At 43.6% G+C, this 26,791-nt stretch overlaps 1 protein-coding gene across 4 annotated transcripts in view; it reads right to left on the bottom strand.

Annotated features, from left to right (window-relative positions):
• The window catches only part of cfap96 (cilia and flagella associated protein 96), a 33,774-nt gene that overhangs the window by 6,829 nt on the left and 154 nt on the right, over nucleotides 1–26,791 (bottom strand). The window contains exons 2-6 of one of the 4 annotated variants that reach the window (XM_062981419.1): nucleotides 24,252–24,528; nucleotides 23,477–23,628; nucleotides 20,917–21,139; nucleotides 10,544–10,681; nucleotides 10,374–10,449 (exon numbers count right to left, since the gene is read on the bottom strand). In XM_062981419.1, coding sequence (XP_062837489.1) covers nucleotides 10,374–10,449; nucleotides 10,544–10,681; nucleotides 20,917–21,139; nucleotides 23,477–23,576 — 537 coding nt within the window. In that variant the 5' untranslated portion in view covers nucleotides 23,577–23,628; nucleotides 24,252–24,528. Of the gene's footprint in view, nucleotides 1–10,373; nucleotides 10,450–10,543; nucleotides 10,682–20,916; nucleotides 21,140–23,476; nucleotides 23,629–24,251; nucleotides 26,789–26,791 lie in introns of those variants that run through there. The other 3 variants (XM_062981420.1, XM_016994050.2, XM_003221620.3) reach the window with 3 other exon arrangements.

Genomic DNA, 26,791 nt, shown 5'->3' with positions numbered 1-26,791 from the left:
AAGAAACAAATTATACATGTATAGTATGTATGTGTATCTATATAAATAAAAATGTAAATGTCCGCTTGTTCAGAATTTCAAATCTCCTGAAATATTTCACCGTTTGCTTTGAAATTTTTACACAATGTAGCAATCGAACAGGATTTTTGGTTTTCATGTACCTACTATTATATAGATGTTACACCTGTGACAGGTAAAAATATGTTTTTCTTCAAAAACAGCACCATCTGCTGGACATCCAAGCAACACATGCTACGTATTTGATTATTCTATTCCAATCTTCCTGAATGCATTGCTACATTGAATTCTCATAGATTTTGATTTAGTTTCACTTTGATTTAATTGTGTTGGAATTCTCCAGTGCCTGGAATATCAGTATGCCAAAAGAACATATTGTAGAACTGTTCCGTCCCCCAGGACGATGGTTTGCCTTACCTATTGGTCGTTTGTTTGTTTTCCCTCCTTTGCATTTTGTTTCAGCCTCTGGCTGCAAAGCCCAGGAAAAGTGGCTTGGAATCTGCAAGAGCTGGCTGCAGTTTTCTTTGCAGTGATTGGTCAAAGAGTGCAACATCTTAGGACCGCCCTTTTTACCAGGGTCTAGTCTCCATTTTGGAGCTTCATTCTGGCTATAGTCTTCCAACGTGCTGGAGCTGTGCAAAGCTAACTGGGACAAATCATCCTCAAAACCAGGCCAATCTAAGCCTATCCAAATTAGATAAGTATTGAATTATACTGATCTGGAATAGAAAATCTAGTTAGAGGAGCAGGGTTATTCCATCGCTTCTAGAACTAATCTTTGCTGTAAAGATAGGGAAGGAAAGAGTTTCTCCTTCTAATATAGGCAGCGTGATTAGGGTATAGTGGTTTTATAATCACTTTTGCCTTCTGGAACCAGGGATAATTCTGCAACTAAAACCTATAGAAATTTGTTTCATTTTCTGCAACTTTAAGATCTGTGCCAGGTTTACAACCTTGTATGAATAAACATCCTTTTTTGAAGTTATCCAGACTCAGTCGTTCAATATCTATAGGACAGCTTATAGGGATTTGCAGTTCGCCCGGATAAAGGACAGCACGTTTCAGTTTTATAGTTTTTTACTGTCCGGCGGACGGCACAGTTTTGAGGTAGATCAGCGGTTTTTCCGCTTGAGCTAGCTTGCACGGCTTATAGTTTTTTATAGTTTAGGAAGTTTAGTTTAGGCCGCGGCTTTTCCGCCTGAGCTCAGTCTGCATACCTAAAGACTCTACCAGCGTCTGAGGCAGTGGAGCCCGCTCTCAGACCTGAAGGAGTCAAATAGTGGGGCTCTATTTCCTTGCTATTTGGCTCGCGTGTGCGCACGTGGCCCAGTGGCTTTCTGGGTTTGCACAGGCTGTGCAGTTCCCAGCAACGTCCAGGGCTCCCTCGGCGGTAGACCTCGAGCCGCGGAGCACCAGCGACAGTTCTTTGGCTGGCTCTGAGGCGTGAAGCCCACCAGAACCAGGCTAGAACCTGGACAGGCCTGGCAACGCTGCTGCGAGTTCGGCCGGAGCACTCGGCCGGCTTCGACCTGCCTCATCGTCCTGCGGTGGTGACCTGCCTCATCGTCCTGCGGTGGTGACCTGCCTCATCGCCTGGCGGTGGTGACCTGCCTCATCGTCCTGCGGTGGTGACCTGCATCATCGTCCTGCGGTGGTGACCTGCCTCATCGTCCTGCGGTGGTGACCTGCCTCATCGACCTGCGGTGGTGACCTCCCTTCACAGCGGGGAGGAGGCGTCTTTTCTCTCCTCCTTTCCAAAGCCAGCCTCGGTGCTCCTTCGGCGGCAGGCCTCGAGCCGCAGAGCACGAGGTGCTTGAAAATTTGGCGAAGTCGCCATTTTGGCAGTTTACGTCACTCGGGCAAGGGAGGTATCAAGTGGCAAGTTGCTGTCAGTTGGCATTTTGCAACTTGCCCACCAAAATCTGGCGCCAAAGGTCACAATCTTTGTAAAGTATAGTTACTTAGTGATATATATTGCTATGATTAAGTGTTGTGCATTGTATTATATATTGCATTTGCTTTTATTGTAAATTTACTTGCTGGTATGTTGTATTTGCTTTTGTTGTAAATTTACTTGCTATTAAGAATACATAATGTCTATGCAATTTCAAGATGATACAGATGGTATACCTCCTTCTGAGGCTGAAAGTAGGAATGAAAGGCCCCAAAGGATAAAGCACCCTTCAGCCAAGATGCTAGCCCATCTAATAGATGAAAAGGAGCTCCTCCATGTGAGGTTAGGTTCGGCATGGGAGCGAATTGTAACATTGATGGACAGAATTGAGAGCTTGGGTATTACAAGGGTGCCATCCATATTACAGACAGACCTTGAAGAGACCTTCGGTCTCTGGAGGGGTTTGGTGTCTAAGATAGTCCAGGTCCTCGAGCGCATTAACGCCAAGGATTCAGAGTTAGAAATAGTGAGTGTCTTAGCTGACACTAATGAGAAAGAAAATAAGGTGAGGGCAATTCTAGATGCCTTGGAATTTAGTTCTCCACCTGTTAATCTAAGGTCTGAGCCAAAAGGAAATCAGTCTTCCTTATGCAGCCATGAGACCAATCTTTTAAAATCACCTGCTGTGGCACTTAGTCTTAAGTCCAACCGCTCTAGCCAGGTATCTAAACTAAGGGAGCGTGCATCGTCTAAACACAGCCACTCTAGCAAGTCTTCTGCTGCTGGGAGTGCCATCTCTTCCCTAGCTGCCTTGCACATTAAGGAGGCTGCACGTCTGGAGCTAAAGAGCAAGGTAGCGGGGGCGGAGGCTGATGCTAAGGCAGCTGATCTCACCCTTCCCTTTAAAGAAGAAGAGCAACGACTGCAAATAGAACAGGCCCGTAGACAAAGCGAAATGCAAATAGAACAGGCTCGTATAGAGATGCTTAGAATAAAGATGGATGCCGCAGCCAAAAGGGTAAGGGCTGAGACTTTGGCCAAGGCCCTAATTGAGCCACTCACAGAAGAAAATGTAAGCCAGTTACCAATACAGGATCCTTCTGCCAAAGTGTTTGCGCACCTTGGCAGCATGAACAGCCAGTTTTCGGATGAGGAACAGGGAGACTTCTCTCCTTACCCAGAGCAGGGCCCCAAAGTCACTTTTGAATTTCCTGCAGAGCAGAGCGTCATAGCGGGGAGCTCACCCTTGCTCGAGCTACCTGTGCCTCCTGCTAAAACCCTAGGTCAGTCAATCAGGGCCTCAAGGCCGAGTGCTAGTTGGCCCCTACAGACAGCTGCACAGGGAACCATCGATTCGTCAGTGGTCGATGTCATCCCTCCAAGAGGCCAAAGGTTGACGCAAGGTACACGGTGGGAGTCCACTCCACAACAGCAAACTCCTCAATTGTTCCCTTCGACGCCAGAGTCCCAGCTTGTCTCCATCATCAGAAGCCCCAGAAGAGATCTTAAGGACAAGGGTGTCGAAAAGTTTTCGGACAAGCCTGAGGAATTTCTTCTCTGGAAGGCCACCTTCCAGAGAGCAATCAGAGACTTAAAGTTATTGCCTGAGGAAGAACTGACTCTTCTGGCTGCATGGTTGGGCCCAGCCTCATCCTCACAAGTTAAGAAGATCTACGCAGCCCACGTAGCCGATCCCGACAAAGCCCTGGAAAAGGCCTGGGCCAGGTTGCAGCAGAGGTATGGGGCCAGCACAGAGATTGAAGCATCTCTTATGGACAAGCTCCAAAGGTTCCCAGCTTTAAAACTCAAAGACTTCAAACTCTTGTGGGACCTCAGCGATCTCCTTGCGGAATTAGAGTCGGCCAAGGAGAATCCAGAACTGCCCGGTTTGAAGTGCCTCGATCAGCACCTGTCCCAGAGGCAGATCTTGACCAAGCTGCCCTTCACTTTGCAAGAACGCTGGGGACAGGAGGTCTTCAACTACAAGGAGGCCCACTCCCAGGCATACCCTCCATTTTCTCATTTGGTCCAGTTCATCACCAGGGCAGCCAGAGAAAGGAATGATCCACAGACGGGCCTCCCCACCTTATACCAAGGGACCCAGCCAGAGAAGGCACCTAAAGTGGAGAAAAAACCATCCAGAGAGGCCAAAAGACCGGTTAGTGTTAAGGCTGTTGAAACTCAGCACAGGGCCAACGAATCCAAGTCAGAGGTGAAGGAGGTGCTCTGCCCCATTCACCAAAAGCCTCACAGTTTGGCCAACTGCCGGGAATTTGGCAAGAAGCCTTATAAAGAAAAACAACAGATTGTACAGAAGCTGGGCGTATGTTTTAGGTGCTGTGGAGCAACTCTTCACTTTGCATCCAACTGCAAAGAGGACGTCAAATGCGCAAGGTGTAACAGCCTTAAGCATTGCACCGCGATGCACAATTCTGACGCTGTCTCCCGCGCCAAAGGGGACACGTCTTCCAAAGAAGGGTCATCTACTGAAGCCACCAACATGCAGGCCGCGTCACGGATGCAGGAGGATGCTCCATCGGTCGCCTGTACTGAACTATGCTCTGACGTGCACCAGTTAAGAGTTTGTCATCCTATCTGCCTAGCGGATGTATATCCAGCCAAGAGCCCTTGGCTTAGAAAGAGACTCTATGTGGCCCTGGATTCACAGAGCGACGCCTCCCTAGCTACTCCAGAGTTCTTCCGCATGTTTGACCTTAAAACCAAGATGGTCAATTACACCATGACTACATGTGCAGGAAAAAAGAAGTTGCAGGGTCGCATAGCATCTGGCTTTGTTGTCTCCTCTTGCGACCAGAAGAGACAGTTCAAGTTGCCAGACCTGATTGAGTGTTCCTCCATCCCTCGGAACAAAAAACAAATTGTAACTAGAGAAGTTGTGGAGGCTCATCCACATTTGCGACGGTTAAAGAATGCTATACCAGCCTTTCGGCCAGATGTGGACATTGCCCTTTTGCTTGGCTCGGACTGCCCGAGCTTGTTCTGTGTGAACGACCAAGTTAAAGGACCTCCAGGTGCACCTATCGCACAACAATTGCCATTAGGCTGGACAGTCATAGGCCCAGTGTGCATAAACAAGATGCACCCACCATCGTTGTTGGACTCCAATCAAGCACAGGTGCTTAAAGGTGGACGTCCTACACTTGTGCGCAGTTGCCTAAGTCACATCTCAGTCTACTGCCAAGGAATAACTCCAGAGTATTCCTCCACCTTCAAAGTCTCTGAGAGAGACAAAGCCATAGCGCTCTCGAAAGATGAGCAAAGGTTTTCGGACATTATGAATGCTCAAGTCTCACGAAGTGCAGAGGTGAAAGCCTGCAAATCAACCACAGAAATCAAGATGGGCCAAAGATCTTGCCTGGAACCACACCGTTTTGAATGTTTTTCGGAGTGGCACAGTCTTCTTAGAGCAGTTGCTAGGCTTATACATCGTTTAGCTTGCAAAGATAGTGAGCCTTTACAGGTCCAGGATATGATAAAGGCTAAGAGCGTCATATTCAAGTCAGTACAGAGATCTGCTTTCAAGCAGGAAATAGCTAGGCTAGAGCAAGGGCTCAACATCCCTAATCAAAGTCTTCTAAATGAGTTAAACCCATTTCTAGATAAGGAGGGTATTTTGAGAGTTGGAGGAAGGTTAGCCAAAGCTAAACTCAAGGCGTGCATAAAAAACCCCATCATCATACCCCCTAATAGTCACACTGCATTGCTGCTCGTTCGGCATCACCATGAAAGGATCCATCATCAGGGTAGAACTCTAACTGAGGCAGCCCTTAGAAATGAAAGTCTGTGGGTAGTTAATGCCAAAAGGTTGGTCAACAGTTGTATTTTCAAATGTGTTAAATGCAGGCGCCTTAGGCGAAACTGTCAAAGTCAGTTGATGGCAGAACTACCTCAGGATAGGACTTTGACAGACCCACCCTTTTCCCATGTGGGAATCGATGTGTTTGGTCCTTGGGAGGTTGTCACTAGGAAAACCAGGGGTGGTGTTGTAAATAACAAAAGATGTGCGGTTTTGTTTACTTGTTTGTCAGTACGAGCTGTCCATATAGAAGTCATAGAAGGGATGGACACTTCATCATTTTTAAACGCATTAAAAAGGTTCATAGCCCTCAGAGGGCCAATTAAGTCAATTCGGTCGGACTGTGGCACCAATTTTGTAGGTGCGACCAAAGAACTCAATTGTGTGTCTAGGTTTGGGAGAGACCCAAAGGTTCAGAACTTTACGAATACTGAACAAATTATGTGGACTTTCAATGTTCCTCACGCCTCCCACATGGGTGGTGTTTGGGAGAGGATGATTGGTATTAGTCGCAAAATCCTTAATGCCATGCTTTTGAGTCATAGGTCATTGACGCATGATGTTTTGGTGACACTTATGGCGGAAGTTACCGCAATTATCAACAACCGGCCGCTGGTTCCCCTTACCAGTGACCCTGAGAACTTACAACCACTGACTCCTGCACTTATTTTGACACAAAAGGTGCCAGGATGGAAGGACATCATGTTGCCAGTTCCGGACGGAACTCACCGTGCCCTGTGGAAACAGGTGCAGTCCTTGGCCAACCACTTTTGGAAAAGGTGGAAAGCTGAGTACTTAAGCCAGCTTCAAGCTAGAAGAATCTGGCAAAGCCCACAGGACAACATTGAGGTTAACAACGTTGTGTTGTTAAAGGACAAAGACTTGCCCCGCCATGCATGGCCCATGGGCATTGTATTAAAGACCTTTCCTTGCCCGGACGGTAAGGTCAGGAAAGTTCAATTAAAGACTTGCAACAGAGGCAAAGTGTCCATTTTGGACAGACCAATTAGTGACCTCGTGTTGCTTATTGGAGATGTTTAAAGTTCTAGTGTTTGTATTGTTGTGTATACAAAGGTGTTTGTATGTTTTTGATTGGTAAATTCCCACATCCTGGGAATTTAGCGGGGAGTGTTCCGTCCCCCAGGACGATGGTTTGCCTTACCTATTGGTCGTTTGTTTGTTTTCCCTCCTTTGCATTTTGTTTCAGCCTCTGGCTGCAAAGCCCAGGAAAAGTGGCTTGGAATCTGCAAGAGCTGGCTGCAGTTTTCTTTGCAGTGATTGGTCAAAGAGTGCAACATCTTAGGACCGCCCTTTTTACCAGGGTCTAGTCTCCATTTTGGAGCTTCATTCTGGCTATAGTCTTCCAACGTGCTGGAGCTGTGCAAAGCTAACTGGGACAAATCATCCTCAAAACCAGGCCAATCTAAGCCTATCCAAATTAGATAAGTATTGAATTATACTGATCTGGAATAGAAAATCTAGTTAGAGGAGCAGGGTTATTCCATCGCTTCTAGAACTAATCTTTGCTGTAAAGATAGGGAAGGAAAGAGTTTCTCCTTCTAATATAGGCAGCGTGATTAGGGTATAGTGGTTTTATAATCACTTTTGCCTTCTGGAACCAGGGATAATTCTGCAACTAAAACCTATAGAAATTTGTTTCATTTTCTGCAACTTTAAGATCTGTGCCAGGTTTACAACCTTGTATGAATAAACATCCTTTTTTGAAGTTATCCAGACTCAGTCATTCAATATCTATAGGACAGCTTATAGGGATTTGCAGTTCGCCCGGATAAAGGACAGCACGTTTCAGTTTTATAGTTTTTTACTGTCCGGCGGACGGCACAAGAACTGATGCAGTTCGACACCACTTTCACAATCCAGGCTCAAGGCTGTGGGATTGTGGGAGTTGCAGTTTTTTGTAGCACTCTTTGGCAGAGATGGCTAAAGACCTTGACGAACCAGAACAGCTTCCATGACTTCATGCCTTTGAGTTGGGGTGGGGTCAAAGCTGCACTCATTCTCCAGGCAGACAGCCAAAGGAAGCAGGAGCAGTGATTCATCTGCTCCACGTGTAGGGCTCTCCGGGGAGCTGCGATTACAACAAGGAAAGGCCAGCAGGGCAGCAACCAGGAGGAACCCGGCCAGCAGCATCATGGTGGAGCAGTGGCAAAGGAAGGGAGGCATAAGAGGCAGGTAAGACAGAACTCCGGGCAGCAGGGCCCGGCAGTTTGGAAAGGGCGGGCACTCCTGGTGCTCCAAGCTGCGCCCCACCCCTCCTGTCAGTCTTACAGGGCCAGAGACCCAGGAGCCAGGACTTCCTGGGTGGAACACCCTCTGCTGGGGCTCCAACCTGTTTGGACTTCAACTCCCTGAATTTAATCACACTGGTTTCGGTGAATGACGTCCAAAAAATAACAGGAGGTGACTCAAAGGTTGAATGCCACATACAGAATTTATTTATCTATTATTTATATTCATATTTATATTTATCTGCTTTGAACTGGATTATCTGAGTCCACACTAGCATATTGAGGGATGAAACTTTAAAATAAGTAAATAAGAGAAAGGAATAAAACTTGCTGAACTCAGTCTCAAACCCCCCCCCCCCACCTCCTCCCCTCCTGTTGAACTTAGCATGACCTGATTCTTTCTGTTTCTAACAAGGATGATGTAACCATTAAGAGAAGCCAAAAAGTTACCCCATTGCTACTGGTTTTAAAAAGTTTGGTTTTCTTTGCATTTTTCCACTCATGATATATATTGTTTGTTCTAGCATATAAAAGGATGGTTAACAAAGGATTCGATGTGGCAAGTCGGTCTGAAATACTGTCACCTTTGTTTTGTCCAGACAAAATAAAAAGGCTTGTTTCTTTTCACTCTCTATGGAACTCTCCACTTTCCTTCCCCTCCGAAAGCAGTGAAAGGACCCAGGGAAAGGTTCCTTACAATATAATCCAGTTCAATGTGGATTTTATACAGCTGCTTGGCCGGGTACAGCTAGTTCAAATATAAATCTAGAAACTGTAGTCATAAAATCAACCCCAAAAACCTGGGTCAGCTTATCCATGGATCAATGTGAGTAGTGTACTTGAATTTTTCATAGAATCATAGAATCATAGAATAGTAGAGTTGGAAGAGACCTCATGGGTCATCCAGTCCAACCCCCTGCCAAGAAGCAGGAAATCACATTCATAGCACTCCCGACAGATGGCCATCCAGCCTCTGTTTAAAAGCCTCCAAAGAAGGAGCAGAGCCGGCCCTAGGTATTTTTCAAGCGTAGGCGAACAGAATTTTGGCGCCCCCCCAAACCAATCACTGAAAAATAAAAGCGTTGGATAAGCGAAAATGTTGGATAATAAGGAAGTATAAAGGAAAAGCCTATAAAACATCAAATTACATTATGATTTTAAAAATTAAGCACCAAAACATCATGTTTTACAACAAATCAATAGAAAAAGCAGTTCAATACATGGTAATGTTATGTAGGAATTACTATATTTGCAAATTTAGCACTAAACATTGAACAGGGATATAGGGCAGTGTGGACTTAGATAACCCAGATAGCCCTCAGTATTAAAAAAAACCCTCTAAAATCAGGACAATAAATAAAGAACAACACTCTGAAAACAGAAGAAATCCAGACAGTAAACAATCAGGGACAGCTAACTCCTCCCAAAAAAATATTCTCCCAGGCAAGAAGAAGCCAGGCCTTGAAGCCACAGGGCCATTAAATGCTAATCAAGGTGATTAATTACAACATTCACACCTGCTTCAAAGAAAAGTTCTTTCTCCCACCCTGGACCTTCTACAGATATATAAACCCCACATACCTAGCTTCCAAGTTCCTACAGACCTCACAATCTCTGAAGGCCCCAAAAGTGGGCTTGCGTGGTGCGAAGGTGGGTCTGCGCTGGCCGGAAGGCCCAGCGCGGCCGCTGGAAGGCCCGAAAGAGAAGGAGGTGGAGAGTGGTGCCCTCCTCCCAGGACGATGGTGCCCCCGGGACGATGGCGCCACAGGCAAATGCCTATTTCGCCTTATGGTTGGACCGCCTCTGAGAAGGAGCCTCCACCACAGTCCAGGGGAGAGAGTTCCACTGCCGAACAGCCCTCACTGTGAGGAAGTTCTTCCTAATGTTCAGGTGGAATCTCCTTTCCTGTAGTTTGAAGCCATTGTTCCGTGTCCTAGTCTGCAGGGCAGCAGAAAACAAGCTTGCTCCCTCCTCCCTATGACTTCCCCTCACATATTTGTACATGGCTATCATGTCTCCTCTCAGAATGTTCTCAAGAATGTAACTATTCCCCTTCACTGAGTAAAGTGTCAAAAAGAAAAGTTATTCCCTTTCAGAAAAACCTAAACACCATGGCACTGCTTCTAGCCTTTTTGAATGTCTGGGAAAATGACAACAGCGACTAGAGGCAACTGGACCCTTGAGATGGCATTGATGTTCTCCCCAAGTCACAGAATGATCCTTGACTTAACCATAGATCATATAAAAAGCCCTAATTTTGGCCCCCAAACCTACCTGCCCCCCAAACCTACCTGCAACTTATACATAAGTATATGTAGTAAGTTCTGATTATCTAGAACAAGGAATGTTGGCAATATATGAACAAAAATTAAATAGAAATCCAACACAATTTTACCTTAAAGTTTATCCTGCCAGTATCAAATAATTCAGCCGAGTGTGAATATTGTTTACCAATGGTGACATTTGGATACCTAAATGGAGAACATAAAACAGTGATGACACCAGCATTCAACAGACTTTATAAACTTACAAAATACTCAGACAACAAATTATAGAACATTTTACCCATAGCCGGTTCCTTTCTTTCCTGGATTGGTATACAGATTCTTGCCAGGTTGAACGTATGGAACTTTGTCTTTTGTTTGTGGGTTAAAATAAGGATATGAACCTCCAATTGTTCCATAGTAAGTTCCTACACCACAACTGAAATACAAAAACAGATTATTATTTTTTAACGGACTACTATATTTGTCTGCTCGGCATGTTAGAATCAAGGTATTTGTTCTGGAGTGGCTACCTATCTTAAAAGCTACTACAATTAAGGGTAGAGACCTAAATAATGTTTCCACTTATCTAGAAGTAAGCCCTGCTGAATTCAGTGAGACTTACTTCTCAAACCACACATGTACTGAAAAATAAATATGTAAGACAGAAAAAAATCTGGTGCAATTTTGATTCCCCCCCCCCATTTCATCCTATATTTCTTAGCATTCAGTGCTTCTGTTTACTACTCCATTTAGTAATTGCTTAGTAACTCAAGAATTAACACATCATTAAATCAGAAAATCATCATGATCAGAATACAAAGGTCAATGTCATAAATTTCCCAGAGCTTTCAAAGTTACTTTTGGAGTACAATTCCCAGAATCCCACGACCATTGGTTGTATTTGGTTTATGGATTATGGAAGTTGTAGATCCATGGCTTCTGCCATGGAAATATAGACTGACAAGACAGCCTTTGCTAGATGCTGCTTTTCCTTTCAGAATGTAGTATTTGTTATTACAGTTGGATTCTCCTGGACATGATCCTTATGAAGTTTAGGTAAATTAGCAAAAAATGAAATTAAGCAGCTGCACAGAAGAAAATGCATTTGTGGCAAACATGATAGTTAAACCCTAAATCTGTTCTTAATCCTTCTATGTTTCTTTCTCCAGTCATGAACGAATGAAGTGATCCCGAGAGAAAAAGCATCTGTAGGTGCAATAAGGAAATATGGAAATCTGCAAGAGAAGGGACCTCTAGGCACTATACCCTGAGCAAAGGAGCTTGAGACAGCAACATGAGAATACAGTTATGGTCTAAAATGAAAACAGACTGAAAACTGAATTATTAGTTAGTGGGCAAGCGCTAAGAAAAGTGTTTTTTTGGTATTGACAAAAGAGGTGTGGTTGTATAATTAATAGTTGCTCTGAATTTATACACATCAGCCTAATAACAATCTTCTATAGACTAAAGAAGCACTGATAACAGCACTGGTAATTATGTGGCTGTGTACTTAATAGCATTTATATAAACCATCCCAATGACACTCTTTTATGAGTTATTTCACACAAAGATCCTATCACTTAATGCAGAGTTTCTCAAACTCTGATCCTCCAGATGTTTTGGACTTCACCTCCCACCATTCCTAACATTTGATAAGCTGGCTGGAATTTCTGGAAGCTAAAGTCCAAAACACTTGGAGGAAAACTGGCTTAGTGAAACTAAGATTCAGCCATGGCAAAACATTCCATTTTCACCATTCTCTCCATATATTTATTTCCATGGAATTGAACTTATAATAGAGGAGCATTACAAACCACCCTTTCTAATGGCTTTCCCTTGACAAAATCTATCATTTATTTTTAAAATCATTTTTTTTTGTATTAAACCGACTGTCCTTGACTGTCCTTGTTGTGACATACTCCAGAATTCACAAGAAGCCCCCGAGTATTCTGGGTCTTCAGGGCAGTCTGGACAGTGGGATCAAGTCCGATTCAATCCAATTTGCTGGACACTCTCTGCACCCATCAGAAAAGGAAAGGGGGTGAATTGTGCCCATGTCACCACCTCCACTGCTCCTAGTTGGCCATGGAGCTCCATCCAGGCTCCATTGTGAGCGCTTCTACTGATGTCAGAATGGGGCATCCGCACAACCAGCAAGAAGAACTGGGGCAATCTCCCCTCCTTCTTCCTGGTACACCATTCTGACAACACTGGAGATGCCCATACAACTAGGAAGAATCACAGAATCATAGATTTGGAGAATCATAGGCTTAGAGTAGTACACGCAGTAATAGATGGGGGTGGAGAGATTAAAAAGAAATGGACACTTGAAAAATTGTATGAATATATCTGGGATCAAATACAACAGGATATTATGGACATTATAAGAAGCCAAAAAACATGTTCAGACAAACAGAAGAAAATTAAAGAAACATGGACTCCATTTAGCAGATGGCTACAGACTGTTACACCAAATGATAAAAGGTGGAAGAAAAAATTGGACAGAATGGAAAGAAGGCTCATGTAACGGAAAGAAATTGATTAAGTTGTCAACAGGGAAGGGGGAGGAAGGAGGGAATGGAAGAGGAAAAAGTATGGTAACTATGGTTATGTATATACAGTAGAGTCTCACTTATCCAACATAAACGGGCCGGCAGAACGTTGGATAAGCGAATATGTTGAATAATATGGAGGGATTAAGGAAAAGCCTATTAAACATCAAATTACATTATGGTTTTACAAATTAAGCACCAAAACATCATGTTTCAGAACAAATTTGACAGAAAAAGCAGTTCAATACATAGCAATGTTATGTAATAATTATTGTATTTATGAATTTAGCACCAAAACATCACAATGTATTGAAAATATTGACTACAAAAACACTGACTACTAAAAGGCAGACTGTGTTGGATAATCCAGAATGTTGGATAAGCGAATGTAGGACAAGTGAGACTCTACTGTAATAATAATAATAATAATAATAATAATAAGAAGAAGAAGAAGAAGAAGAAGAAGAAGAAGAAGAAGAAGAAGAAGAGATTCAATGAGATGCTGCAGAAAGGAAGTATCAGTGAATGGCTAACAACTGGAAGAACATACCTGATACAAAAGGATCCAGCAAAAGGAGCAGCACCAGGAAACTACAGGCCAACAACGTGTCTGTCCACTATGTTTAAACTACTGACTGGCATCATAGCTGACAGAATTCAAGACTATCTTGAAGAAAAAAACATCTTGCCAGATGAACAGAAAGGCAACAAACGGAAAAGCAGGGGCACAAAAGACCAGTTATTGATTGACAAAATGATTCTGGAGAACTGTAAAAGCCGAAAAGCTAATCTTCACATGACGTGGATTGACTACAAAAAGGCCTTTGACTCACTCCCACACAGCTGGATCATCAAGTGCCTGGACACCATCGGGATTTGTAAAAACGTTAGCACCCTTATTGAAAACATGATGGAGCACTGGAAAACTGAACTGTTTGTTGGAAATGAAAGCTATGGACTTTTCAACATCAGAAGAGGAATTTTCCAGGGAGACTCATTGCCCCCTCTGCTTTTCATGATTGCCATGATCCCTCTGTCAACAATCTGACAAAAACAAACCTCGGCTATCAAACATCTAAGAAATCTCACAAAATTTCGCATCTGAGGTACATGGATGACCTGAAGCTGTATGGGAAAACTGAAACTGAAATCCAGTCTCTGACTAACACTGTCTGAATTTTTAGCACTGATATCAGCATGGAGTTTGGTTTGGACAAATGTTTGACAGTGGCATTGAAGAAGGGAAAAATCATTGAAAGTGAGGGCATCAATATGCCTAATGGCCAAACAATAAAGTGTAACCAGCCAGAGGCCTATAAATATCTGGGCTTATTACAGCTGGACAACATCAAGCATGAACATGTGAAGACTGTGGTCAGTAAAGAATACACACAAAGGGTCAGAAAAATTCTCAAAAGCAAGCTCAATGGAGGCAACACCATCAAGGCCATAAACACCTGGGCCATACCTGTCATAAGATACTGCTGGCATTATAAATTGGACACAGGCGGAACTGGACAATTTGAACAGAAAAACAAGAAATTCATGACCATTCATCATTCACTGCACCCTCGCAGTGATGTTGACCAGCTATATCTGCCTAGAAGATCAGGTGGCAGAGGACTCTTACAAGTAAAACAAGCAGTCAAAGAAGAAGAACATGCCCTGGCAGAATATGTAAAGCGAAGTGAAGAACCTGCTTTGATTGAAGTCAAAAATCAGAAACTCATCAAAGCACAGCAGACAAAAAATCAGTACAAGAAAACTGTATTACAATCTAGAGCTGACAGCTGGCACAACAAAACATTGCATGGAAAGTTCCTTGACAAAATTGAAGGAAAAGCTGATAAGGAGAAGCTCACAAATGGGACCCTGAAGAAGGAGAGAGAAGACCTGATCCTTGCAGCCCAGGAGCAAGCCATCAGAACAAATGCAATTAAGGCCAAGATCAAAAAATCAGCTGATGACCCAAAATGCAGACTGTGCAAGGAAACCGACGAAACCATTGATCACATCCTCAGCTGCTGTAAGAAAATCGCACAGACAGACTACAAACAGAGGCACAACCATGTGGCCCAAATGATTCATTGGAACTTATGCCTCAAGTACCACCTGCCAGCAGCAAAGAACTGGTGGGATCCAGGGCCGGTCCAATGTGGGAAGCCGATTACTCCTGGGCGTTGGGCGCAGGCCAGCAGGGGGCGCTGTCAAGGCCTGTTCCACGTGGGTGGCTTCGCCCCTGGCTGTCAGTCATTGAGGCGGCTCCGCCCCCTTCCCTTCCCGAATGAGCCCTTTGCAAGACTTTTCATTCACTGAGGGAGAGGAGCCCCGCCCAGGGAGCGCATCACGGGCAGGCCCCGCCCCCGCCCTGGAAAGATGGCTGCGCCCTTGTGGGGTGTCTGGCTGTGCCTGGCCTTCGGCTGGGAGGCAGCGCAGGGCCCAGGGGTGGTGTGGAGCAAGAGCCCCTGCGGGAGGAGGAGGAAATCATGCTGCACGTGAGGCCCAAGTGGAGCCTGGTGGCTTTCATGTCTATGGAGGTGAGCCCGGCCACATCCAAGCCCTCCCTACAGATGGCCATGCAGCACTTGAATAAGAAATCCAGCATATCTATCTTGTTTGTTGTGTCACAATAATGATAATAATAATAACAGAATCCCAGAGTTGGAAGGGTTCCCTAAAGGCCATCCAGCCCAGCCCCCTTCTGCCAAAATGGAAGGCACCATCATAGCCCTCCTTGCAGATGGCCATCCAGACTCTGCATAATAATAATAATAATAATAATAATAATAATAATAATAATAATAATAATAATAATAATAATAATATCCCAGAGTTGGAAGGGTTCTCCAAAGGCCATCCAGCCCAGCCCCCTTCTGCCAAAAAGGATGGCACCATCATAACCCGCCCTGCAGATGGCCGTCCAGACTCTGCATGAGACTAATAATAGGATTCCAGAGTTGGAAGGGTTCCCCAAAGGCCATCCAGCCCAGCCCCCTTCTGCCAAAATGGAAGGCACCATCATAGCCCTCCTTGCAGATGGCCATCCAGACTCTTCATAATAATAATAATAATAATAATAATAATAATAATAATAATAATAATAATAATAATAATATCCCAGAGTTGGAAGGGTTCTCCAAAGGCCATCCAGCCCAGCCCCCTTCTGCCAAAAAGGATGGCACCATCATAACCCGCCCTGCAGATGGCCGTCCAGACTCTGCATGAGACTAATAATAGGATTCCAGAGTTGGGAGGGTTCCCCAAAGGCCATCCAGCCCAGCCCCCTTCTGCCAAAATGGAAGGCACCATCATAGCCCTCCTTGCAGATGGCCATCCAGACTCTGCATAATAATAATAATAATAATAATAATAATAATAATAATAAGAATATCCCACAGTTGGAAGGGTTCTCCAAAGGCCATCCAGCCCAGCCCCCTTCTGCCAAAAAGGATGGCACCATCATAACCCGCCCTGCAGATGGCCCTCCAGACTCTGCATAAGACTAATAATAGGATTCCAGAGTTGGAAGGGTTCCCCAAAGGCCATCCAGCCCAGCCCCCTTCTGCCAAAATGGAAGGCACCATCATAGCCCTCCCTGCAGATAGCCATCCAGACTCTGCATAACAATAATAATAGGATCCCAGACAGGGCTGGTCCAACAATGGAGGCCGCTGACGCGGCCGCTTCAGGCGCACGTCAAGGGGGGGGCGCTGTCGAGGCTCCCTCTCACACTCCTCGGCCCACTCGCGGCCTTCTCACACTCGGCTCAATCACGCCCCTCTCGCACTCGGCCCACTTGCACCTCTCTCGCACTCGGCCCACTCGCACCCCTCTCGCACTCGGCCCACTCGTGCCTCTCTCGCACTCGGCCCACTTGCTCCTCTCTCGCACTCGGCCCACTCACGCCTCTCTCTCACTCGACCCACTCACGCCCCTCTCGCACTCGGCCCACTCACGCCTCTCTCACACTCGGCCCTCTCGCCCTTGCAGCCCTCTTGCCCCTGAACAAGACCTGAGGCCAGGCCTCTAGGCCCGCTGCCCCACCTGCACCTTTCCTGGATTCCTCCTGCGACGCCCGGCAGCCCTCTGTGGCTGGAAGGAGCTCCTCAGATGCACGGAGCTCCGGCAGGTCGAGCAGGCCTGCGCCCCTGCCATGCACCTCCTTGGGGACCCTCTCAGCCGTGAAGACGGGGCAGGTAGGAGCCTGTCCCTGTCCCCAGCATTTCGCCAGGTATGTCTCCAGGGCAGGCCTGGGCCAACTTGGCAACTGAGGGGGGAAATGGAGGGGCCTGAGGCTGGGTTGCTGCAGGTTTTTCAGCTGCCTGGCCATGTTCCAGAAGCTGGAACATGTGGGCCTACTCCTAGGATTTATAGTTTCCTAAGGCCCCTTCTTCACAGCCATAGAAGACAGATTATCAAGGCAGATAATCCACATTTTCTGCTTTGAACCAGATTATATGCATCCACACAGCCATATAATCCAGTTCAGAGCAGATAGTCTGGATTTTATATGGCAGGGTATGGGTTCTTCTACATAACCATATAATTCAGATTATGAAGGCAGATAATCTAGGTCATATGCACTGAACCGGATTATATGCATCCACACAGCCATATAATCCAGTTCAGAGCAGATAGTCTGGATTTTATATGGCAGGGTATGGGTTCTTCTACATAACCATATAATTCAGATTATGAAGGCAGATAATCCAGGTCATATGCATTGAACCGGATTATATGCATCCACACAGCCATATAATCCAGTTCAGAGCAGATAGTCTGAATTTTATATGGCAGGGTATGGGTTCTTCTACATAACCATATAATTCAGATTATGAAGGCAGATAATCCAGATCATATGCGTTGAACCAGATTATATGCATCCACACAGCCATATAATCCAGTTCAAAGCAGATAGTCTAGATTTTATATGGCAGGGTATGGGTTCTTCTACATAACCATATAATTCAGATTATCAAGGCAGATAGTCCACATTATCTGCCTTGAACTGGGTTATCTGAGTCTACACTGCCATATAATCCAGTTCAAAGCAGATAACCTGCATTTTATATGGCAATACAGAAAGGGCCTAAGGGTATATTGTAGTGTATATTGTAGTGGTGTACTTCAGAGGGATGCATATATCTCACCAAAGGGCAGCTGCACTTTGGAATTAATGCAGTTTGACTCCAATTTCATTGCCATGGCTCAATGCTATGAAACCCTGGGAATTGTAGTTTTATAAGGTCTTTAAACCTTCTCTGCAAAATACTTTAGATGCCTCACCGAACTATAACTCCCAGGATTCCATAGCATTGAGCCGTGGCAGTGAAAGTGGAGTCAAACTATGTTAATTCCACAGTGCAGACACACCACAATGCCTCACTTCTTCCAATGGAGAAATAAAGATGCAAGTGCCAGTTAAGTCCAGTGGATTTCTTTATTCATACCAGGGGTTTTTAAACAGGGGGCCAGTTCACGATCCTTCGGACCGTTGGAGGCCGGACTATAGTTGGCCACCAAGCAATAATAAATAAATATATAAATTAATAATAATAACAATAACAATAAAAAGAGGGTTGGAAGACACCCTTTGGGCCATTGAGTCCAATCCCCTTCTGCTTTGTGCATCAAAAGCACAAGCAAAGCACCCCTGACAGATGACCACCCAGCGTCAATGTTAAGAAGAACAAGAAGAAGAAGAAGAAGAGGAAGAGAAAGAAGAAGAAGAAAGAGGGTTGGAAGAGACCCCTTGGGCCATTTAGTCCAACCCCCTTCTGCCTCTGTGCACCAAAAGCACAAGCAAAGCATCCCTGATAGATGGCCACCGAGCCTCAATAATAATAATAATAATAATAATAATAATAATAATAATAATAATAATAGGATTGGAAGAGACCCCTTGGCTGGATAAATGGCTTCGATGGGCCGCATCCGGCCCCCGGGCCTTAGTTTGGGGACCCCTGATTCATACCATATGGAGAGGGGCAGATTTCTCGCCCTTTTCATGATATTGTTTAAACTTCCACTCTATGTCTAATTTTTGTTTTGTGTAAGGTAAAGGTAAAGGTAGCCGCCCCGAGTCCCCATAGGGGAGATGGTGGCGGGGTATAAATAAAGTTTTATTATTATTATTATTATTATTAAAGGTTTCCCCTGACGTTAAGTCCAGTCATGTCTGACTCTGGGGGTTGGTGCTCATCTCCATTTCTAAGCCAAAGAGCCAGTGTTGTCCGTAGACACCTCCAAGGTCATGTGGCCGGCATGACTGCATGGAGCGCCATTACCTTCCCGCCGGAAGTGGTACCTATTGATCTACTCACATTTGCATGTTTTCGAACTGCTAGGTTGGCAAAAGCTGGAGCTAACAGCGCGTGCTCACTTTGCTCCCGGGATTTGAAACTGGGACCTTTCGGTGTGCAAGTTCAGCAGCTCAGTGCTTTAACACACTTCGCTACCGGGGCTCCTTTTTGTTTTGTGTACTTTATGGAAATATGTTTCCATATGTATATTTTACGAAGTGTTTTTAAATTATTATGTGTTCTAGCAATGTTGTCAACCGTCTTGAGCGGGTAAGAAATAAAATTATTATCATTATCATTATTGAGTTGCTGTGCGTTTTCTGGGCTGTCTGGCCATGCTCCAGAAGCATTCTCTCCTGACATTTCAAGGGTGTCCCGCCCTTCTCACCCTGAAGAGGACTCAGGGTAGCCTCACAACTGCCAACAATTCGATATCCGATTGGTTGTTTTTTTTGGGGGGGGGGGGGGCGCCAAAATTCTGTTCGCTTACACTTGAAAATTACCTTGGGCCGGCCCTGGTGGGATCACAAACCTGCAAAAGTATTGGAAAATGAGCACGCAAAGATACTGTGGGACTTCCGAATCCAGACTGACAAAGTTCTGGAACACAACACACCAGACATCACAGTTGTGGAAAAGAAAAAGGTTTGGATCCTTGATGTTGCCATCCCAGGTGACAGTCGCATTGACGAAAAACAACAGGAAAAACTCAGCCGCTATCAGGACCTCAAGATTGAACTTCAAAGATTCTGGCAGAAACCAGTGCAGGTGGTCCCGGTGGTGATCGGCACATTGGGTGCCGTGCCAAAAGATCTCAGCCGGCATTTGGAAACAATAGACATTGACAAAATCACAATCTGCCAACTGCAAAAGGCCACCCTACTGGGATTTGCGTGCATCATCCGAAAATACATCACACAGTCCTAGACAGTTGGGAAGTGTTCGACTTGTGATTTTGTGATACTAAATCCAGCATATCTATTTTGTTTGGTGTGTCATAATAAAATAATAATAATAATTATTATTATTATTATTATTATTATTTTATTTAAAAAGAATCATAGATTTTGTAAAGACCACATGGGCCATGTGGTCCAAACCCCCTGCTATGCAGGAAAAGCACAAAGTATCCCTGACAGATGGCCATTCAGCCTCTGTTTAAAAGCCTCCAAAGGAGGAGCTTCCACCACACTCTGAGGCAGAGAGTTCCACTGCTAAAGAGCTCTCATGATCAGGAAGTTCTTCCTAAAGTTCAAGTGGAATCTTCTTTCTTGCAATTTGAACCCTTGCTCCAAATTCTAGTCTCCAAGGCAGCAGAAAGTAAGCCTGCTCCATCCTCCTTATGACATCATTTCAGATATTTATGCATGGTGATCATGTCTCCTCTTAACCTTCTCTTCTGCAGACTAAACATCCCCAGCTCTTTAAGACGCTCTTCATAGACATGGTCTCCAGACCTTTGATAATTTTAGTTGCTCTTCTCTGGACACATTCCAACTTGTCAATCTCTCTTTTAAATTGTGGTGCCCATAATTGGACACAGTATTCCAGGTGAGACCACCTCCCTCCTTTTTCCTGATGTCAGCAGAGGTACCTAGAATGGCCAGGAGCTCAGACAGTGAGATGTCAATTAGCATAGCGGCATAGATGCACTCCTGGGCCATCTGAACAATGACCACAGATAAAATGCCAATCTGGGGCTGTCGGGGGGCATGCTTACACCCAAGTGATCTTACTGGTATTTTAAAACTAAAAATATCACCAAGAAAACTAGACCATATAAACACCCAGATTGGGCACATTCCCCCAGCACTTACGGATATTTATCACCATTACTGGGGAGGAAGGCTTTGTCTCCCAGGTTTTTCTTTGCCTCTGCCATTCGATATCGTCTCCTTAGCTGAACGGGATTCAAATAACATTCACCTTCCATGATTCTTGCATATGCAGGATCAAAATAACCAGCCTGGGTGGCTGACTTCTCTTTACTGCCTCCTGGCAACATTTGCTTGTTTTTGCTTGCAGCTTCATTGAAAGGGCCTTTAAAATGAATTAATTTATGTCAGTATAGGTCTAAAACTATTTAGCTGTTTGTGATTCCTTTATTTTATTGCTTTTAAACTTATTTATTATGCAATGCTTTTGACACTAAAATAAATAAAAGGTAAGGCTTTTAAAAATTTAAATAGGGGAGACACACAGATATTTGAATTTCCAACATCTGCACATAACAAAGGTCTTTAAGAAAAAAGTATAATTTGCAGACATTCTGAAAAGGAGTAATTTGGAAAATATCCACTATCATTGTATATTATAATACTCCCATAACAACCCCCAAAGCTGGGTTAGAAATCTTTGGCTCTCTCTTATTTTTTCCTTTACTTTATTTAATATCTTTTTGTATTGTCTCAAAGTCAATAAGGGCTCCCAAGACAATAGACAAATAAAAGCAATTCAAACAGTAGAAATATAAAACATTTTAAAACCCATTAAAGTGCAATTTTAAAACAAAAACCAGACAAGCTTCAAGCTTTTCCCCAGAAAATAGATATCTGAAATAGATTTAAACAGGATCAGAAAATCTACCTCTACCATAGAATGCCATGCTATACACAAAAGTATCTCCATGTGGGAATCACCAGGTCTAGAATCTGGGTAACTGAAAGGATTGCTGGAAGCCCCATCTACACTGGCAAATATGGTCAAACTATGCTCATTGGCAAAGTTGTTATAATCAATAATTCTGTAGTTTTGCTAGTGTGAGTCTCGCTACTGTAAAAGCTCAAGGAAAACAAATCAGATTCAGAATTTCTTATCCAAAATGCTTAGGACCAGAAATGTTTTGGATTTCAGATGTGTTTTTATTTTGGAATTCCTTTATTTGTATACATATATATAATGAGGTATCTTACAGATGGGACCCAAATCTAAACACGAAATTCATTTTCGCTTCATATACATCTTATACACATAACCTAAAGGTAATTTTATATACAACAGTTTATAATTTTATTCACAAAACAAAGTTTGTGTATACTGGACCATCAGAAAACAAAAGTGTCACTATCTTATCCACACAAGTTGGATTTTGGAGTATTTATGATTTTGGAATTCCTGAATTCCTGTTGCCCGGGTGATTAGAAGAAGTCAATTTTTTATTTTACAAAATGCATAAGGTTGTGAGTGTACTACAACTCACATCATGCCAGATTAACCCCCTGAAACTCCATCAACACATTCAGTACATTCAGTTGGTCATGGGGGTTCTGTGTGCCAAATTAGGTCCAGGTCCACCAGCAGTGGGGTTCGGAGTGCGCTTTGATTACAAGTGAACTACACATCCCAGTACCTTCAACTAACAAATGTCAAGGCCAATTCTACTTCAAATCCACTAGTATTCAAATTTGAACATATTGGGTATGCACGCCAAATTTGGTACAGCTCCATTGTTGTTTGCATTCACAGTGCTCTCTGGATGTAGATGAACCATAATTCTTATAAATCAAGGTGAATTTCCCCCAAGACCCTCCTGCATTTTTTGTTGGTCATGGGGGTTCTGTGTGCTAAGTTAGGTCCAGGGTCATAGTTGGTGGAGTCCAGTGTGCTCTTTGATAGCAGTTGAACTATACATTCCAGTACCTACAACTCCTATAAATCAAGGTCAATTCCCCCCAAACCTGGTCATGGGGGTTCTGTGTGCCAAATGTGGTCCATGTCCATTGCTAGTGGAGGTTACAGTGCTCTGACTTGATGCAGGATGAACTACAACTTCCATCACGTGGACTCAATCCCCCAAACTCCTCCAGTATGTTTAATTGCTTCTCAGTTCTGCTTTGTTTGTTATGCAGAGTTGAAAAGAGTAGGAAAGGGTCAAGGAAGAGGCAGTGGGCGTGGTCGTACAAATTCCACACCAATGGAGAGAGTAAGAAATACTGGGATGTCTGCTGTGGAGGAAATATGTAAAATCTAGGGTGAAATTGTCCCCAAATGAAAGCATTCCTTGGGTGGTGGGCTGTAGTGTTTGGGGAGGACATGGGCAGGGTTTGGGTTACATGTTCAAAGCGCTCACTATAACCTGAAATGTCATTGGAGGGAGTGCTTTTGGTGGCTCCTCAGCACTGTGGGTTATACTGTACCTGTTTGTGGAGGCGGGAGCTTGTCTGTGTAAGTGGATACCCCAGCCACATACACACATATTTTCATTTTTATTATGTGTAGATTATTCTATTCAGTAATACCAGAATCATAATTTCATCTTTCTTAAATTTAATAATCTAATACTATATTAGTATTATATATATTAATATTTTGAATATTTCATAAAAAAAGAAAAACAGCTACGCTGATAAATGGTGACAGTGGATGACATATACTTACGGCTATATGGTGAGACATATTTATCCCCAATAGTAACATATTCCATTTCACTAAAGAGGCCAATCCTCTCCATATCTGTTTTTCCTGTTTCTGAAGGCATGTTTGCTTTCTTTTTCTAGCCTATTCTTGAAATTTACAGAATCTTAAGTTGCCTAGAAAAAAGATAAGAGGAGTGATGTAGAATTCAGAGTTTATTCAGTTAAAAATAAGGGCAAGCTTTACAACACATTACTGAGTTTCTGTTGAAAATAACATAGAACATTCAAGATACAGTTTATTTCTATTATACTCTTATACACAAACTGCATAGGACTGTGAAAAAAAATGAATGGGGGAGTTACAATAAAATATGTCAACCTTTCATTATACCTGATTGTCAAAGTTCTTGAATTTGATAAATCGATCAACAGCTTTTACAAAATAACACATATATTATTTATTTTTAATGGATTTATTTTCCCATTTCATTATCTATAGCACAGATTCTCCACCTTTGGTCTACCAGATATTTGAACGTCAACTCTCAGAAGCCCTGGCCAGCAATGATAAGGAATTTTAGAGATTGTTTTGTTAACATCAAACATATAGAGCAGGAGGGTTTATGTGGTTCTCCATATGTTATTGGATTACAACTCCCAACTTCTTCCACCATTGCCTGTCCTGGTTAAGTGCAGATTGGAATTGAAAGTGGGGATTTTATGCTGAGACAGAGAACATACATCAATAGCATACAAATTCATTAAGACTTCCATATATTGATGTAGAAACAACCTACCAAAATATGTGATACTCAGTAGATGTTCCCTCTGGAGAACTTTTTACCGAAAAGAAATTTTTCCGAAGCCAGATGAACCTACTCTTACTGGTTTCAGGTAGTAGTGGGTCCTGGAAGAGGTAGGACATGCAATCCAAGAATTTTCTTATGCTATCTCTGAGCCCATGTGGGTTAGTGGTTGGTATATTGGACTAGGACGCTGGGAGACCAGGGTTTGAATCTACATACTTCTATGGAAACCGACTGAGCAACCTTGAGCAAGCCACACTTTATCCGCCTGAGGAAAGCAATGATAAAACACCTCCAAACAAATCTTGCCAAGGAAATCCTGTAATAGGCTCACTTTGTCATAATTTGGGAATTACTTGAAGGCACACAACAGCAACAAAATTCAGAACCCCTTGAGTATTCCTTGGTTTTAAAATGTTATTTTATTTCTGTATTTGGGACCCAAAATGTGGGAAGGATTCAAAGTATCATATGATAAAAAACCGGGCATGCATATATATATACACACACACACACATATACACACACTCATACAATCTATAAACTTCAGTTAATAAGATACAATTGCTGAAATGTGCCTAAGCCACAATTTTAAATGACTCTAGTAAGCTCCAAAGATGATCTGTTGTGCTCATGGAGTTTAATATCATAATATAGTAATTATTGGAGCCCTGGTGGCGAAGTGTGTTAAAGCACTGAACTACTGAACTTGCAGACCGAAAGGTCGCAAGTTCAAATCCCGGGAGCAGAGTGAGCACCCGCTGTTAGCTCCAGCTTCTGCCAACCTAGCAGTTCCAAAACATGTCAACGTGAGTAGATCAATAGGTACTGCTCTGGCAGGAAGGTAATGGCGCTCCATGCAGTCATACCGGCCACATGACCTTGGAGGTGTCTCTTCGGCTTAGAAATGGAAATGGGCACCAACGCCCAGAATCAGACATGACTCGACTTAATGTCAGGGGAAACCTTTACCTTTTTATGGTAATTATTTCCTACATTTATCATCAGAGTTGATGACCTCATGGAGTTAGTCACTTACATGAAAGTGAAACAACTTATTAGTGACTAAATTTATAGCTATTATTATTCTTATGAAGGAGAAATACTTTTGGGAAATCACTTTACCAGTATTTTGCCCCTTAAGCAAAGAGGGTACATTTGCTGATTTACCTTAGATTCTAGATGTGTTGGGACACCTTTAAGGGCCCTTCCAGACAGGCCCTATATCACAGGATCTGATCCCAGGTTTTATGCTTTAACCTGGATTATATGAGTCCGCACTGACAGATAATCTGGGATAAACAGAAAACCTGGGATCAGATCCTGGGATATAAGGCCTGCCTGGAATGGCCCTGAATCTACACCAGATGACAGTCTGCCAAAACAAGACATTTTGCAATCACTGGGTTGCTGTGAGTTTTCTGGACTATATGGCCATGTTCCAGAAGCATTCTCTCCTAATTTTTCACCCACATCTATGGCAGACATCCTCAGAGGTGTGAGGTCTGTTGGAAACTAGGCAAGTAGAACGTCCCGGTTAGGAGAAAGAACTCTTGTCTGTTTGAGGCAAGTGTGAATGTTGCAGACTGGTTCATCAGGTGCTCAGTTATGGCTGACTTCTCTGGTTGAATTAGTGTGCAGTGCCTTTCATGTTCCTTGATTCCTGTTTGGGCAATGCTGCGTTTGGAAGTCCCTATGTAGACTTGTCCACAGCTTCATTGTATACAGTGGATCCTGCAGAGGTGAGGGGATTCTGCTTGTCCTTTGCTGAAAGTAGCATTTGCTACATTCAGCAAAGGACAAAATCCAACAAATGCTATGTTCAGCAAAGGACAAGAGGGATCCTCTCACCTCTGCAGGAGTCAACCTGGACACAGCATATTATTTGAGAATACAGAAATGTTGGACCACTCTGACAACCACCATGTCAGACTACACAGGGAAGCCATTGAAATCCACAAGTATGTGGACAATTTCAAAAGAAAGGAGGAAACCATGCAAATGAACAAAATCTGGCTACCAGTATTTAAAAAAAAACTTTAAAATCAGGTCGGTGAATAAAGAGCAACGTTCAGAAAACAGAGGAATTCCAGACGAATCAATTAGGGCCAGCTAACACCTCCTAACAAAAGATTCCCTCAAGCAGGAGACAGCCAGGCTTTGAAGCTGCAAGGCCATTCGATACTAATCAAGGCGGCCAACTGAAACATCCACACTTGCCTCCAACAGACAAGGCTTCTTTCTCCCATCCTGAACATCATTCCACATATATATAAACCCCACTTGCCTAGTTACCAACAGACCTCACAACCTCTGAGGATACAGGCAAAACGTCAGGAGAGAATGCTTCTGGAACATGGCCATACAGCCCGGAAAACTCACAGCAACCCAACCCAAGGATTCCCTGAACACGCACTACCATAGCACACAACCCCAACTCCCATCATCCACTACCCTCCTGACCACCTCACTGAGCAAGATGGCAAGCAGTTTCCACAGCTTTTTGTAGAGAGCCTCTGAAGAAATCATTC

The sequence above is a fragment of the Anolis carolinensis genome, chromosome 5, assembly GCF_035594765.1.
Source record: "Anolis carolinensis isolate JA03-04 chromosome 5, rAnoCar3.1.pri, whole genome shotgun sequence".
Classification (NCBI taxonomy): Eukaryota; Metazoa; Chordata; class Lepidosauria; order Squamata; family Dactyloidae; genus Anolis; species Anolis carolinensis.
Note: the sequence above shows the minus strand (reverse complement) of the source record. Positions and strands in the feature narration are given on the sequence as shown.